Source organism: Pseudopodoces humilis, chromosome 18 (genome assembly GCF_049639895.1).
Source record: "Pseudopodoces humilis isolate 2021_Gansu_Grassland_sample_001 chromosome 18, ASM4963989v1, whole genome shotgun sequence".
In the NCBI taxonomy this organism is placed as follows: Eukaryota; Metazoa; Chordata; class Aves; order Passeriformes; family Paridae; genus Pseudopodoces; species Pseudopodoces humilis.
Window position 1 is genome coordinate 16,441,653 of NC_142217.1, and position 14,260 is coordinate 16,455,912.

A 14,260-nucleotide genomic window follows, 5' to 3' on the forward strand; every position below is an offset into this window, starting at 1 on the left:
AGGATCCTCACTCACTTTACCATCCCTCAGAGCTGATCTAAGTGTAAGATTTCACTGTTAAATAATGGTGGGGTTAATTTAAGATGGGGTTTGGTTATGATGACAAAAGGGAAAATTAAAACTCTTGCTTTTTAAGAGATGAATTTGTTTAAAGATGCGTGAAAAAAAAAACCCTTGAATTAAGTAATTTTCTCTATGAAGAAACGAGTTCCCAGAGGTGAAGGATGGTTCTCCTGAGGGCAAACTTGGGGAGAGAAATAAGGAACAAGGCCAGAACTTTGTAGCTGCTCTTCCCACCAGGTTCTGGAGGGGATTAATTCCATTTTTCCCTTTGACATTCCAGACGCAGCCGGTGCCCAACCCCATCTCGTACTTCATGCACCGCTCGCCGTGGTGGTTCCACCGCTTCGAGACCTTGGTCAACCACTTCATCGAGCTGGTGGTGCCCTTCTTCCTGCTGCTGGGCCGGAGGATGAGCATCCTGCACGGGCTCCTGCAGATCCTGTTCCAGGTGAGCTGCTCCCAACGAGCTTCCCCTCCTCTCCCGGCCTTCCCGACTCCTCCTGGAGCTGGCTCGGGGACTCCAGGATGGGAGTCCGGCCTCCAGGGAATGAGGATGGTTCCCAGCCAGGAATTCCTGGGTGTTTCCCACTGCTCTGGGTGCTTTGCTGGAGGTTTGGTTTGGGTTGGTTTGGTTTGGTTTGGTTTGGTTTGGCTTGGCTTGGCTTGGCTTGGCTTGGCTTGGCTTGGCTTGGCTTGGCTTGGCTTGGCTTTGCTTGGTTTGGTTTGAATTGGATTGGTTTGGATTGGATTTGGTTTGGTTTGGGTTGGGTTGCGTTGGGTTGGGTTGGGTTGCGTTGGGTTGGGTTGGGTTGCGTTGGGTTGGTTTGATTTGGTTTGGATTGGATTGGGTTGGGTTGGGTTGGGTTGGTTCAGATTGGTTTGGTTTGGCTTGGCTTGGCTTGGCTTGGATTGGTTTGGTTTGGGTTGGTTTGGTTTGGTTTGGATTGGTTTGGTTTGGTTTGGATTGGTTTGGTTTGGTTTGGCTTGGCTTGGCTTGGCTTGGCTTGGCTTGGCTTGGCTTGGCTTGGCTTGGTTTGGTTTGAATTGGATTGGTTTGGATTGGTTTGGTTTGGTTTGGTTTGGTTTGGTTTGGTTTGGTTTGGTTTGGTTTGGTTTGGATTGGTTTGGTTTGGTTTCCGTGTGGTAGAGAAGTGGCAGCCCAGGATCAGTGCAAAGAGGAATCCCTGTGATTCCCCCAAAAGTTAATTTTTATCTCTCCATCTCTGAAGGGATTCTTTGTTCTGTGTCTGTCGTTTGAGGATTGTTCTTTATCTCTGAAATTCTTTAGTCTCTTCACAAATACCAGATGGACTGTGCCGAGCTTTAAAATGAAAATAATTCCTTGCAAATTTAACAGATTCATGTTCCAGTTGATTTTTTGGGAGGTTTTTTTTTGGTTTTTGTACCTCTGCAAAATTCAGAGGACAGAAGCTGCTGCATAAATACTTCCCTAGAGCCCGTCTGATTCATCTCCTCTCTGTCCTGGCAGAGCTCAAAGAGCTCATGAAACCTCTCAGAGGTTTGGTTTCCAGCCCTTGCTGCCCTGCCTTTGTTCAGCATCATCTCAGCAGCATGAAATCCCTGCTCGGGAGCTGGTACTGCTTCCTGTGAGCTCATGTGATGATTAAACCGGAGAACAGCTCATAAAGCCCCTTGGTAAACCACAAAAATTCTGCTCAGGTTTTAAAGGTCTGACAGAAACCCCGGCGGGTTTGTGCCCTCGCGGAGTTCCTCGCGCTTCCCAAACTCTTCCTGTTGTGTCTGGGTACCACGGAACGCCGGATTTTCCCCCTGCACAGCTCCCAGGGGCAGCTCTGGTTGGGCTGGGATGGGTTTGGGCAGATGGAGGGAGAGGTCTGAGCCGGGTGTCGCTCCAGAGGTGCCAGCTGTGTTTGTGACAGGCGTCACCCCTGAGGCTTGTGGAGGAACTGGGAGGATTTCGTTCAGCCCGACCCTTAAAAAAACTCCAGGGACAAAGCAAAACCTGGTTAAGATGAAGGAAAGCAGGGTGAGATTAGAGATCAGGGAGAAATTAATCCCTAGGAGGGTGGCACAGATTCCCAGAGGAGCTGTGGCTGGCCCTGCATCCCTGGAAGTGTCCAAGGCCAGGCTGGAGCGACCCTGGGATCGCAGCAAGTGTCCCCAGGGAGGTGGGAACAAGATGATCTTCAAGGTCCTTCCCACCCCATCCCATGTTCAACGCTCCCCTCTCACCCCTTCTCCTCTTGGGCTTGCTCCATCCCTGTCACTCCCAGCCAGGAACCTCCGGCTCCTTCCCAGCTCCTCCAGAGCCCTTAAGGAGCAGCAGGGCCCTGGAGGGGCTGGGGGACCTCAGACAGAGCCGAGCCCACCCCATAAATGTCCTAATGCCAGCGAGTAAATGCAGGCATCCAGCCCCCTTTAATTGGCCCTTTATTGATAGCTGGCAATTACTGACTTGTTTCGATCACGGGGGGGAGGCTGCCGAGGCAAAAAGGGTCCCAGTGTAAGAGGCAGCTCTGCTGCATTTACAGCATTTCAACAAAAACCTGTTTATTTAATATTTACTGCCCTTTTCTTCATTCAGAATGACTTTTATTGACAATCCTTGTGCTCTGCAAAGGAAGCAATAAAGTTTAATGTTGATACACCACTTAATTCTGCTTTTCAAGATTTGAATTGACATTACAGACAAGTTTTATTGGACATTTTATAATTGTTATTGGAGTCATGGTGGCGAGGTTGAGTGAGTGTATTTTTCCAGATTCCAACTGGCCTGGAGAATATTGCTTTGTCAGGAACCCAAAAAAAAGTTGGGTTTTAAAGGAGGAAAGTGGGGTTTTTTTTCCAAGTGTGAACTTATTCTTCTTGCCTGCTTCACGTTTGTAAGGAAAAGAGCTTAGACAGGGTGGAAACATCAGAGAGGAGGTGCTCAGCAGCCTGGGGATGGATGTGTGTCCACCAGGGGATTCCTGTGGGGTTGAGATTCCAGCCTGGAGTTCTCCTGAGGGAGCTGGAAGCTCCACCTCATTCCCACCCTGGCCGTGCACAGGAGGTTCCTGCTGGGCTTTGTGTTTGGTGGGACCCAGGTGGGATTTAGGGTGGCTTTGATGGACACCAAAGTGCTGCCAGCACCTTGATTCCCCCCTGGAGGGGCCACAGGGAGCCTTGGGATGAGCCCATTCCCAGCAGATCCATGAAGGGCTCGCTGTTGCTGCTCCTGGCCAGGGATGGTCCCTCCTGCTGTGCTTTCCTGCCCCTCAGCTTTGGGGTTTTTTCTCTTTGTGAGCTCAGGTCAAACCCCACCACTTCCATGGACCTCCTGGGCACTGCTGCCAATTGGATCTGCCAGGAATAAATTATCCCTGGAAGAGTTCAGAAAAGCGTGGATGTGATACTTGAGGACGAGGTCTAGTGGTGAATGTGGTGGTTGATGGTTGGATTTGAGCTTTTCCAACCTTAACAATTCTGTGACTGGCTGGTTCTTGTAGCAGAGGTGGGGTCTGAGCCTCAGAAATGCGCACCTGGATCTGAAACACCCCAACATTCAGGAGAAATCAAATCTAAAACAGGGCTGTCAGTACCTGGAGTGAGGCAAAAGGTATCTTGGAGGGTCTCCAGGTGAGGTCTGGACCCTCATTCTTGGTTCTGCAGAATCAGCAGGGCAGAGCCTGCCCATACCCCAAGGAGTCTGTGGGGTGTGGGAGGTTGGAGGTGCTGCTGGGGAAGGAAAATCCTTCAGCTCGGTGGGGATTTTGCTGATCCCTGGATCTGCCTCCTCCAAGCCCTGGAGCTGCGTGTTTTTCACGCTGTCAAAATCCCAGCTCCCACCAAACGTATTTCTTGGCTCTTTGGAAGCCAGAAACAGTAAAACTGCAGCACTTGGCAAAAGAGTCGATGAGGGGAGCCAAATAAAAAGGCAGGAAAAAGGCACCTTGCCCCTCAGAGCTGGCAGGTAGCGCTGGACTGGAGTGAGGGAGGGAAGGGGCTGGGGTGGATGTGGCAGTGCCAGGTGGGAAGGAGCTTCAGGAGCAGAAAGGTGAAATCCATAAATGAATAAATAGAATGGAAATCCAGCTGTGTTGGAAAGGCAGGGGCACTGCTTGGATTCCCAGTCACAGCCAGAAAGGCGCGACCTGGGGAGTTTAGAGTGTGGGGAGTTTTAAGCTTTTAAATCCCTTTGGATCTGGATGGATTTGTGGAGTCTGACTCCTTCCCGTGGCCCTTGGAAGCTCCTGGCGTGTCCTCCAGCACGGAGCATCCTTGTGGCTGCAGAAATCCCTGGATGAGCTCAGCCCCCACAGCCAGGACAGAATTCCCTGGAGGAGCTGCAGTGGCTGTGGAACATTTCCCCCCTCCAGATGCTGAATGTTGGCACTGCAGGTTCTCCCCTGCTCCCACTCAGGCAATCCTGGGATGGTTTTCAGCAGGAGCCACCTCCAGAGCACTGGGATGTGGCAGTGCCAGGAGCACAGGGATGGCAGTGCCAGGAGCACAGGGATGGCAGTGCCAGGAGCACAGGGATGGCAGTGCCAGGAGCACAGGGATGACAATGCCAGGAGCACAGGGATAACAATGCCAGGAGCACAGGGATGGCAGTGCCAGGAGCACAGGGATGGCAGTGCCAGGAGCACAGGGATGACAATGCCAGGAGCACAGGGATAACAATGCCAGGAGCACAGGGATAACAATGCCAGGAGCTCTGGGATAACAATGCCAGGAGCACAGGCATAACAATGCCAGGAGCACAGGGATGTGGCAGTGCCAGGAGCACAGGGATAACAGTGCCAGGAGCACAGGGATGACAATGCCAGGAGCACAGGGATAACAATGCCAGGAGCACAGGGATAACAGTGCCAGGAGCACAGGGATAACAGTGCCAGGAGCACAGGGATGGCAGTGCCAGGAGCACAGGGATAACAATGCCAGGAGCACAGGGATGACAATGCCAGGAGCTCTGGGATAACAATGCCAGGAGCACAGGGATGTGGCAGTGCCAGGAGCACAGGGATGACAATGCCAGGAGCACAGGGATGACAATGCCAGGAGCACAGGGATAACAATGCCAGGAGCTCTGGGATGGCAGTGCCAGGAGTGAGGCACAATTCCAGCCCTGCAGAAGGCAGAGGTGAAACCTCCCAGCCAAAACCCCTCCGAGGCTCAGAGCCCTGCAAAGGAACTCCCGAGGCAGCTCCCGGGATCTAGCCAAGGAGCAGCCGGGGACTTTGGGAGCTGGACAGGGATGTGGGGACCTGCTGGGAGAGGGACCCCGAGGGGATGTGGCAGAACCCTCGGGCTCTGTTCCCCTGGAAAACAAACTGCCAGCACTACCCTTGCCCAGCTGGGCACTGCACCAGGGACACGCAGCCCCTGGGAGCTGGGAATGTGCAGGAGAGTGGGAGCAAAGTCGTTTTCCTCCAGGTTTTTTTTTTTTTTTTGTTTTTTTTTTCTTTTCAGGCAGAAAACAGTTGTTGAAGAGATATTTTCTGGCTTTTTTTTTTTCCTCCTTGGCTTGGCCAAACCCCAACCTCTTAAAAACGTTGATGGAAAAGGACGTTTCCCTCTGGTTGGTTTTGTTCCCATCTCTCCAGGAAGGCAGGGGAGGCCAAGTGGGGCTTTCCCCCCTCTTTTTTTTGGGAGGGGAGGACCGAGCCCCCCGTTGTCCCAGCGCTGCCTCTGCCACACCACGAGATGCTGGAGGGATGAGCTGCCCCTGCAGCCACACACACACAAATTAAATCAGGCTGCTGCAGTGCCACAGCTGCAAGAGATTGTGTTGCTGACTTAGGAGGTAGCAGAGGTCACAGCAGCAGCCTGGAGAGAGGGAACAAAAATGAAGCAGCCCCCCCTCCCTGCAGAAAGTGTCTGAATCCAGTGTTTGTTTTCACTTGTCAGATCCGAGCTGGGGTTTGTTCTCGTGGCGGGGCTGGTGTAAATCAGGGGTGTCTCCAGCAGGATTAGCAGGGTTGCAGCAGTGCCAGGCTCGTGGCAGGAGGATCAGGCCCCTCGTTAGGGCTTTAATTGGGCACCCACAGGACGTGGGCACTGCTGGAGGAGCTGTTCCTCTGTGTGCCTGCAGAGCGGGGTCGTTAAGGTGAATAAAGGGAGAATAAAGCCCAGCTCACGAGAGGATGGGGCAGGCAGAAAATTCAGGAATTATTCTGCAGTTCACACAATCCCAGAATGGATTGGGTTGGAAAAAGCCTTTAAGGCCATCCAGTGCCACCCCCCTTTCCATGGCAGGGACACGTTCCACTGTCCCAGGCTGCTCCAGCCTGGCCTTGGGCACTGCCAGGGATCCAGGGGCAGCCACAGCTTCTCTGGGCACCTGTGCCAGGGCCTGCCCACCCTCACAGGGAGGAATTTCTTCCTGATATCCAGTATAAATCTCCTTTCTTTCAACTGAAATCCCTTTCCCCTTGTTCTGTCGCTTCACATCCCTGTAAAAAGTCCCTTTCCTGGTTTTTTACCAATCCCTGGGGATGCTGTGGAGCGTGGTCTCCCCGGCCCAGTCACTGCCTGGGCTGGGCAGGGGCTCCCCAGCGAGAACAGAGGAAATTCAGCCTTCCCCAAAGTCCAAATCTTGTTGATTTTGTTGTGGTTTAGAAAGAAACAACAAACAGAGAATCCCAGGGAAAGGAACAGCGGAGCAGGACTGGAGGAGTGGGCCCATGGAAAAGAGTTTTGTGGTTCAGTTGTTTAAAAATCCACTTTGGATTTTTCAGTCTCCTCGGGTATGAGATGGAAGGTGCAGGGAGATTCAGAGGTTCTTTGGGAATGTTGGAGCTTGGACTGGGATTATGGGGGTTGATTCCCAGCCCTGTGCACCCATCCTGGTCCCGGGGTGTCCCTGCCCCTCACTCCCTCCTGGATCCCCCAGATCCCCTCCTGGATCCCCCAGATCCCCTCCTGGATCCCCCAAATCCCCTCCTGCATCCCCCAGATCCTCTCCTGGATCCCCCAGATTCCCTCCTGGATCCCCCAGATCCTCTCCTGGATCCCCCAGATTCCCTCCTGGATCCCCCAAATCCCCTCCTGGATCCCCCAAATCCTCTCCTGGATCCCCAGATCCTCTCCTGCATCCCTCAGATCCCCTCCTGGATCCCCAGATCCCCTCCCTCAGCCCTGGCACTGCTCCAGCTCAGCTTTTCCCCACAGCAAAACAAAAGGAATGTGAAATCAAAGCAGTTACAGGGCAGATTTTCTGTTACATTTAAGCCCCCTTAAATTAAACACTGAGCTCTACACCCCCCCAACAAGAAACATTCTGAGTTAAGCAGGCAGAACCCAAACTATTTAATCACTCTGATACTTGATTTCACATCCAGCTCGATAGGATCTGCTGTGCCAGACACAGGAACAGCAGCACATACCACCCCAAACCAGTAAATAACACTGCTCCCATAATGGGGTCTGGGATTAGTTAGCAACAAGTTAAGTCCTTGCATTCTGCAGTAGTCAGAGGGACTGAGAAACACTCACTGGGAGCCATAGGAGTGCATTTAATTAGCTCCTGATTCAGGGCACTGGGTTTTCTTTTTTTTCTTTTCTCTCTCTTTTTTTTTTTTTTGAATCATTAAATAAAGTGTCACCCCAAGCCAGTGCTGTAAACTCTATTTTGATTGTGGCTGCAATAACCCCTTTGGGCGTCATTCAGATTGTACTAAACAGTTTCTGGAGAGCGCTGGTTTCTCTCAAAATAAACCCAAGTCCGGCTTTGACAAGCTCTAATGAAAAACAAATTGTTATATTACTTAGAAAAATAATTTGAAGGAAGTCTGAATTAGTTGTAAAGGTGGAAAAGGTTCAGCTACTTGAAAATAGAAATTTGGAAGGTATTTATTTTAACCATTAAGCCAGTGGCCTTGAAATACAGCCTTGTTTGTTCCAGAATGCTCCTAACGAGAGCCATGAATCACGCTGTTAATCAGTATGGGAACTTGATTAATTGGAGAGGGGACCAGCAGTGACTCCAGCAGGCAGAGCCTGGAGCTGGGCTCCTTCACCATCCCTCACCCTGCTGCCACAGCGGGGGCTTTGGAGGAAAACTGGGAATCAAAGGTGGCTCCTCGGATTCCCGGTGTCCGTGCTGCTTTTCCATGGAGCGGGGCTCGGAGTGTCTGTGGTTACCCTGGGGTGGCTGTCAGCTCACCTTTGCTGCTGCTCAGCCTGAGAGGGAGATTTGATGCCCAGCTGTGAAATCAGATTTGCACAGGAGGCCCTCGGGGTGGGAGGCGCTGCCATGGCCGGAAAAATCCAGCAGGAATGTCGGGATTGGTTTCCACTCCTGACCAGGGCTCTTGGCTTCATGGCTTTGGCCATCCAGGGGTGGTTTTAGGGCCGTGTGGCAGCGGGGAGGGGAGGCAGGGATGAGTTCCAGCAGAGTTCCAGGTTCCTGCTGGAAGCTGCCAAGTGTGCCAGGCTGGCCCAGGGCTGCTGGAACATTTCGGTGCCACCTCTGTGCCAGGGAGCTCCAGGGGCCGGGTGGGCCACGGTCTCCTTGGGAATATTGCCGATCACTGACTCCAAAATCACCAGCTGGATCCTTAAATGGCAGGATTTGCTTCAATGGAGTGGAAACTCACCCAATCCTGGCCATGCCACGGCTTTCCAGGGGCTCACGGGTCCCTCTTTCTGTGCTGCTCCCTGTGCGCTCTCCCCGCTCCGGGAGCAGCTTCCAGAGCTCATGGAATGACGTGGCTGACAGGGAATCTTCACCTCCCTGGGCTCTGGAGCAGCTCCAGGTGGTTGGTTTTTCTCCCTGTTTGCATTTTTGCAGCTGATTTTCGGAATTCCTCCGTGCTCCAGAACGTTTGTGCCCTGCAGCAGAATTTCCAGGTGGTTGAGCAGGACGGGGCAAATGGATGCTGAGGATGCTCGGTGGAATGATCCGAGCTGGAGCTCCCAACATCTGCACTTCCCAGATGGGATTGGGGATTCAGCTCCAGGCTGGGAGATAAAGGATGTGTTGCACATGTGAGCGCAGGGGGCTGTGAGTGAGGGCATAAAACATTTCTGTCTGACGAGAGCCAGAGCAGCTGCAAACCAGAGACGTTCCCGGTGTGCAGGACACCATCTCCACCATGTTCCAGCATTTCCAGGGGTAATTATTTATTTACGTTTAGGTGTAGCTGCTAAAGCTGAGTAAAACCATCACAACCCATTCCTGTGCCCACTAAAAGGTGTCAAATATCTTCAAATATCTGTGAATTTCTCCAGTTTCAGTGCAATGGTTTGAAGAGATGGTGAAGGTTTTCCAAGTTCAATCCCGTTTTCTGTTCCTTACTCCTTATCTGAGCTGGTTCCTTTGCACCTTCCCAGCCTTTGCAGGGTGACACTGGTGGGATTTGGGATTTGGGATCTCTCCTCCCACCAGCAAGATGACAGGACCTTTAAATAATGTTTTCTATTCCATTTCAAAAAAAAAAAAATTAAAAAATAGAAGATGAAATCAGAACAGCCTAACTGGAAACAGATGGCAGATGAGAAACTTCTTTTAAAGAGGATTTTTAATGCATTTATTATGAAGAAAATCATTTCTTGGTGTTGGAGATGGACGTGTGAAGACAGAATGTGCCCATTCCAGGAGTGGAAGGGGCTGGAGCGGGATGATGCCTTTGGTGTGGTGTCCTTGGCATGAGGGGAGGATTTTGCTGCTGGTAAAGTGACTTTCCTGGCTGGAAGGAGGCTTCCTCCCATCCCTGCTCCTTCATCTTCCCTCTGGGATCGCTGGCTGTCAGAGCAGTTTTGATTATGCTCTGACTGTGGGTTCCTGGCTTGGCTTTCCTGGAATGGTTTGGGTTGGAAGGGACTGGAAAGCCCATCCAGTTCCAACCCCAGCACCTCCCACTGTCCCAGGCTGCTCCAAACCTCGTCCAACCTGGTCTTGGACACTTGTAGGGATGGAGCAGCCACAGCTTCCCTGGGCACCCTGTGCTTTGTGTCCTCCCAGAGGGTCAGCTTAGAGGTTTTTTTTGAATAATTTGCATATTCCAATCAGTCCTGTCTTGTCAAGTTAAATGAGTATGTGCTTTTATGTGTAAAACCATCCGCAGACAGAGGTGTCACTTTCCCCAGTCCCCCTCCCACCATGATTGGACAACTTTAATTAAAGCCACTCCAACAAACCCCACATGGTTTCAGAGGGATGGGCCTCGGTGTTTGGAGGTGAAGATGGATTTTCTCTTTTCCTGCTTTGACGAGGAGAACTCCTTGGCTTGTTCTGGGTTTTAACGTTCCTGTGAAACGCCGCTGCCTCCAGAGGGGTTTTATTTTGCTTTGGAAGCGTTGGGATGAGGCTGCAGCCCTGGGATGCTTTAGCCCACACGCAGTTTACACAGCTGCACCATCCCCTTCCCCAGGCTCCAGCAGGGTCGTTATCTCCGTGGTGATGCAACAGCCAGGAATTGCAGGAAACCTGTGTCACTCATTACTTTCATCTTCCTATAAAAACTGGGATTTTTGGAGCTGTGACTCAGAGATGAGTGCAGGATCCTCCTGGAGCAGCCGGGCTTTGCTTGGTGCTGTGCTGGGAGAGGCTCCTTCCCCTGGGTGTGCCGTGGTCAGTGCTGGTTCTTCCCTGGAGAATCGTTTGCAAACCCCGATCCCACTTTCCCTCTTTTTTGGGAACATTCCCAACACATTGTGGCCTCCCATCCCTGGAAGTGTCCAAGGCCAGGCTGGACAGGGCTGGGAGCAGCCTGGGATAGCGGAAGGTGTCTCTGCACACACGATAAGGGGATGGAAATGAGCTTTGAGATTCCTTCCAGCCCAAACCGTTCCATGGTTTTGATTGATCCACGGAAAAGATTCCATGATTTATGCTGGCATTGTTCAGAGGGTCCTGGATTTTTTGTTGCTGCTCTAAACCCTGAGCTGCCCCAAAAAAGCCACGATGCAGGCAGGTGTTTGCAGCACGGGGTCTCACCTCTGCTGCTTTCCTCTTGGATTTTAATTCCAGGGCTGCCAGGAGCACGGTGCTGGTTTGTCCACGTTCCTGAGGAACTTTCTCCAGACATGAAACTCCCTCTGGAACCACACTGAGCTCTACAGGAACCACGTGGGTTTGGTCTGGGCTTGGTGTCCACACGTGGAGCCGTTCGGGGAGAGAAGTGGCACTTTAAATTTACCCCCTGCTCCAATCAGGAGAACTTGGAAGCAGGGAGAAATCCCAGATCAGGCCACTTTTGGAAAGGCTGAGGAGGTCCGGGAGGAAAATGCACAAAAAGAGCAGTTTGGGAATGTTTTATCCCAAATTTTGCTCAGTGTGGTGTGGCAGTGATGGTTGGGATGGCTCATGGATGGATTCCCAGCACTTTGTGAGCAAACAAGAAGAAAGGGGCAAGTATTCAGGATTATATAATTTATATATATAATATATAATCCAGGATTATAGAATCCTGGAATGGTTTGGGTTGGAAAGAACCTTAAAGTTCACCTTGGGCAGGTTCACCTCCCACTAGGCCAGGTTCTACATCATAGTCACCCTTGGAGAAGCTTCCAGCTCCTCTGAGATGCCAAAATCCAGGAGCAGTTGAAAACTCAGGATGCCTCAGTCAACAGAAATTTCAAAATTTCCTCTGGAAAGACAAATCAGATTGCATTGATTGTTTGGATTGGGGTTGGATGGGGAGTGGGAAAGAGACAGGGATTACTTTTGTGGCATCATTAACGTCATTTATTCCATAGCCATTATTGAAAAGCAGTTGTAATCCCCACACAAATCCCTCTGGAGCTACGAGGGAAAATCTGCCAGTTCTCCTCATCCAACAAGGATCATCCCTGCAGCCAGAAACCTCAGAGGGAGCAGAGCCATGGTAAAAGGGTCACCCTGAAACCCTTTGCATCCAAATCAGCTCCATCCCCAGAGATTCCAGGGGCAGAGGGATGGTGCTGGAGACACGGCAGGGCCAACGTTGCAGGGACAGTGGGGTCCTAAAGATGGAGAGAGATCATTTTCCTGGGGTTATCTGGGGAAAAAACGTGACCACAGATAAGAACTGGAGCTTCGAAATGTTGTGTTCCTTCCCAATTCTCCTTCTCCACCCAGGCAGGGAGGGATCAGCTGGAAAGTCCTGGTTGGGCAGCAGCAGGTCCTGGTGGCCATCAGCGAGAGGGTCCTTGGTGCTGCAGAATCCCTGCTGGAGGGTTTTCCTCAGGCCCCTGAAGCCAGGGAAAGGGAGATGTTTTCATGGAAATCTGTTCCTCAACCCTCTTGGCAGCCAGAGCTGAAAGGACTGGAGTCTTCTGCCCCCAAACTCAACGTTTATGGTCAGTGTGAAACCCCACCTGTGATCACCACATGCGGCCTCAGCAAGGCTGCAGTAAATTAAAGCACCACGGGGAATTTTAAGGAATACATCCTCTTCCTTCTCGGAGTCAGGTTACAGCGACCTCGGAACATCTGGACACAGTGTCTCAGGGCTCCCAGAGGTTCTGCTGCATTAAAGGTTCATCTGCCTTTGTTCAATTTCCCTTCCTCGTTGCCTCCTCTGGATTTGGGGTTGCTCTCAGCATTCCCAGCCATCTCCTGCTTCCCGAGGTGAAACACCCCATGGAATTTTAGCGGTGTCTTTCCATGGGCAAGGGCAGATCCGTAACTCCGTGGCCATTTGTCGCGCTCGTGGGAGAAGTCTGGAATAAAACGCGCTCCTGTTTTTCCAAAAGCCTAAATTCCCTCTAAGCTACTGGTTCCCAGCATCCTGAAAGCCTGGAATTAGGGGAGAAAAATGCATTCCTTAATATTCCCTAGATTTTAGGAGTGCATTCGGTCATGTGACGCTCCTTTGCTTTGGAATTTTGGATTTGCCCGATCTCCAGGTTGTCCTGACCAGGTTCAGTTGAAATAAGGGTGTGAAGGTGGCTCCTGCTGCCTCCAGCCACTGGGGCTTTTTGTGAGCCCAGAGCAAGGGAGATGCCAAAGCCATGGGGTGGCCGTGGTGGCCGGATTCATGGTGGTCCATGTCGAGAAGATGGTGTTTGAACTCCAGCATCTCCTGGAAGTGACCCCATCCTCCCCTTGGGAGCAGCACATCCCCATCCCACCCCATCCCACCCCATCCCACCCCAACCCTTGTGCTGTTGTGCAGAGCTCAACGCCCAGAAGGAAAATGCAACTCCAGCTTTTCGCTTCTGCGCCTCTCGGGCCCAGACCTCGAGGTTTTAAAGACTTTCATATGTGCTTGACTTGATGTGCTCCGAGTATTCCCACTGAAGTGAACTAAGTGGATAAGACTTTGCAGGATTAAAGCCAAATGAGTCCTCACCCACCATGCTGGGAAGTCTTGTTGAAGTGGGTCATTGGAGGGAAAGGAGGAGGAGGCGGCTCCCAACTTGCCCCTTTCATTTTATGCTTTTATTTATTTAAAGGATTTTTTTTTAATTTTTTTTTTTTTTTCCTTAGGCAGCTTTGGGGGGAGAAAAGAAAATAAAAAGCCCCAGGCTGTGGTGTAACCACCGCAGGCAGATGTTGTCATGACTACTAAACAAGAAACCTGATTTATAAAATGAGGAAAAACAGATGAACGTGAAATAAAAGAGAAAAAAAAAAAAAAAGAGAGAGAGAGAGGCGATCTTAAAATATTAACTCTGATGTAGAGAAAAATATAAACAGACAGGGTTAGGAAATTCCATAAGGAATATGACTTGTTTAATATTAATCATAAAGGAAAAGATTATGAGAGCTCCAAAGGGTGCCAAATGAAATCCTCCACACGCAGCCACTGCTGTGATAAGAGTCCTCGTGGTGGCTTCCCTGGGCCACCTCTGGTGGAGATGTCCCGGCTGGAAGTTGTCCCAGGGATGTTCCTGTGGTTCTGCTGCTTCTCCTGGTGCTTTTCCTCCCTTGCAGGAGTTTCTGAGTGCAAATCTCCAGTGTGTGACAGCCGAAATAAGCTGTACCGTGTAAAATAACCATTGGAAATGTGGGCGAGGTGGGAGAGGGATCGTGTTTGGGGACGTGGAGGGATTCCTGTGGCTGGGCCGGGTCAGGAGTGGCTGTGATGTGTCTCAGACCAGGGGTTGGCGATGTCCCAAAGCTGCTGAGGGGCTCAGGTGGCTCTGCTCCCGTCTCAGCTGGGTCGCACTGCTGCTCTTCTTGTCCCTCTCCTGCCATCCTGAGTTGGCAAAGCCCATGATCATCCTGCACCGGAGAAGCTCCAGGTGTCACAATTCCTTCCTCCACGCTCCCAGACCATTCCTGGTCCAAAACCAGGAGCCC

At 51.4% G+C, this 14,260-nt stretch overlaps 1 protein-coding gene across 1 annotated transcript in view; it reads left to right on the forward strand.

The window, feature by feature from the left end:
- LMF1 (lipase maturation factor 1) overlaps window positions 1-14,260 on the forward strand; it is a 133,017-nt gene that overhangs the window by 89,344 nt on the left and 29,413 nt on the right. The window contains exon 4 of the mRNA XM_088064362.1: window positions 344-511. Within this exon, the coding sequence (XP_087920488.1) occupies window positions 344-511 (168 nt within the window). The remainder of the gene's footprint in view (window positions 1-343; window positions 512-14,260) is intronic.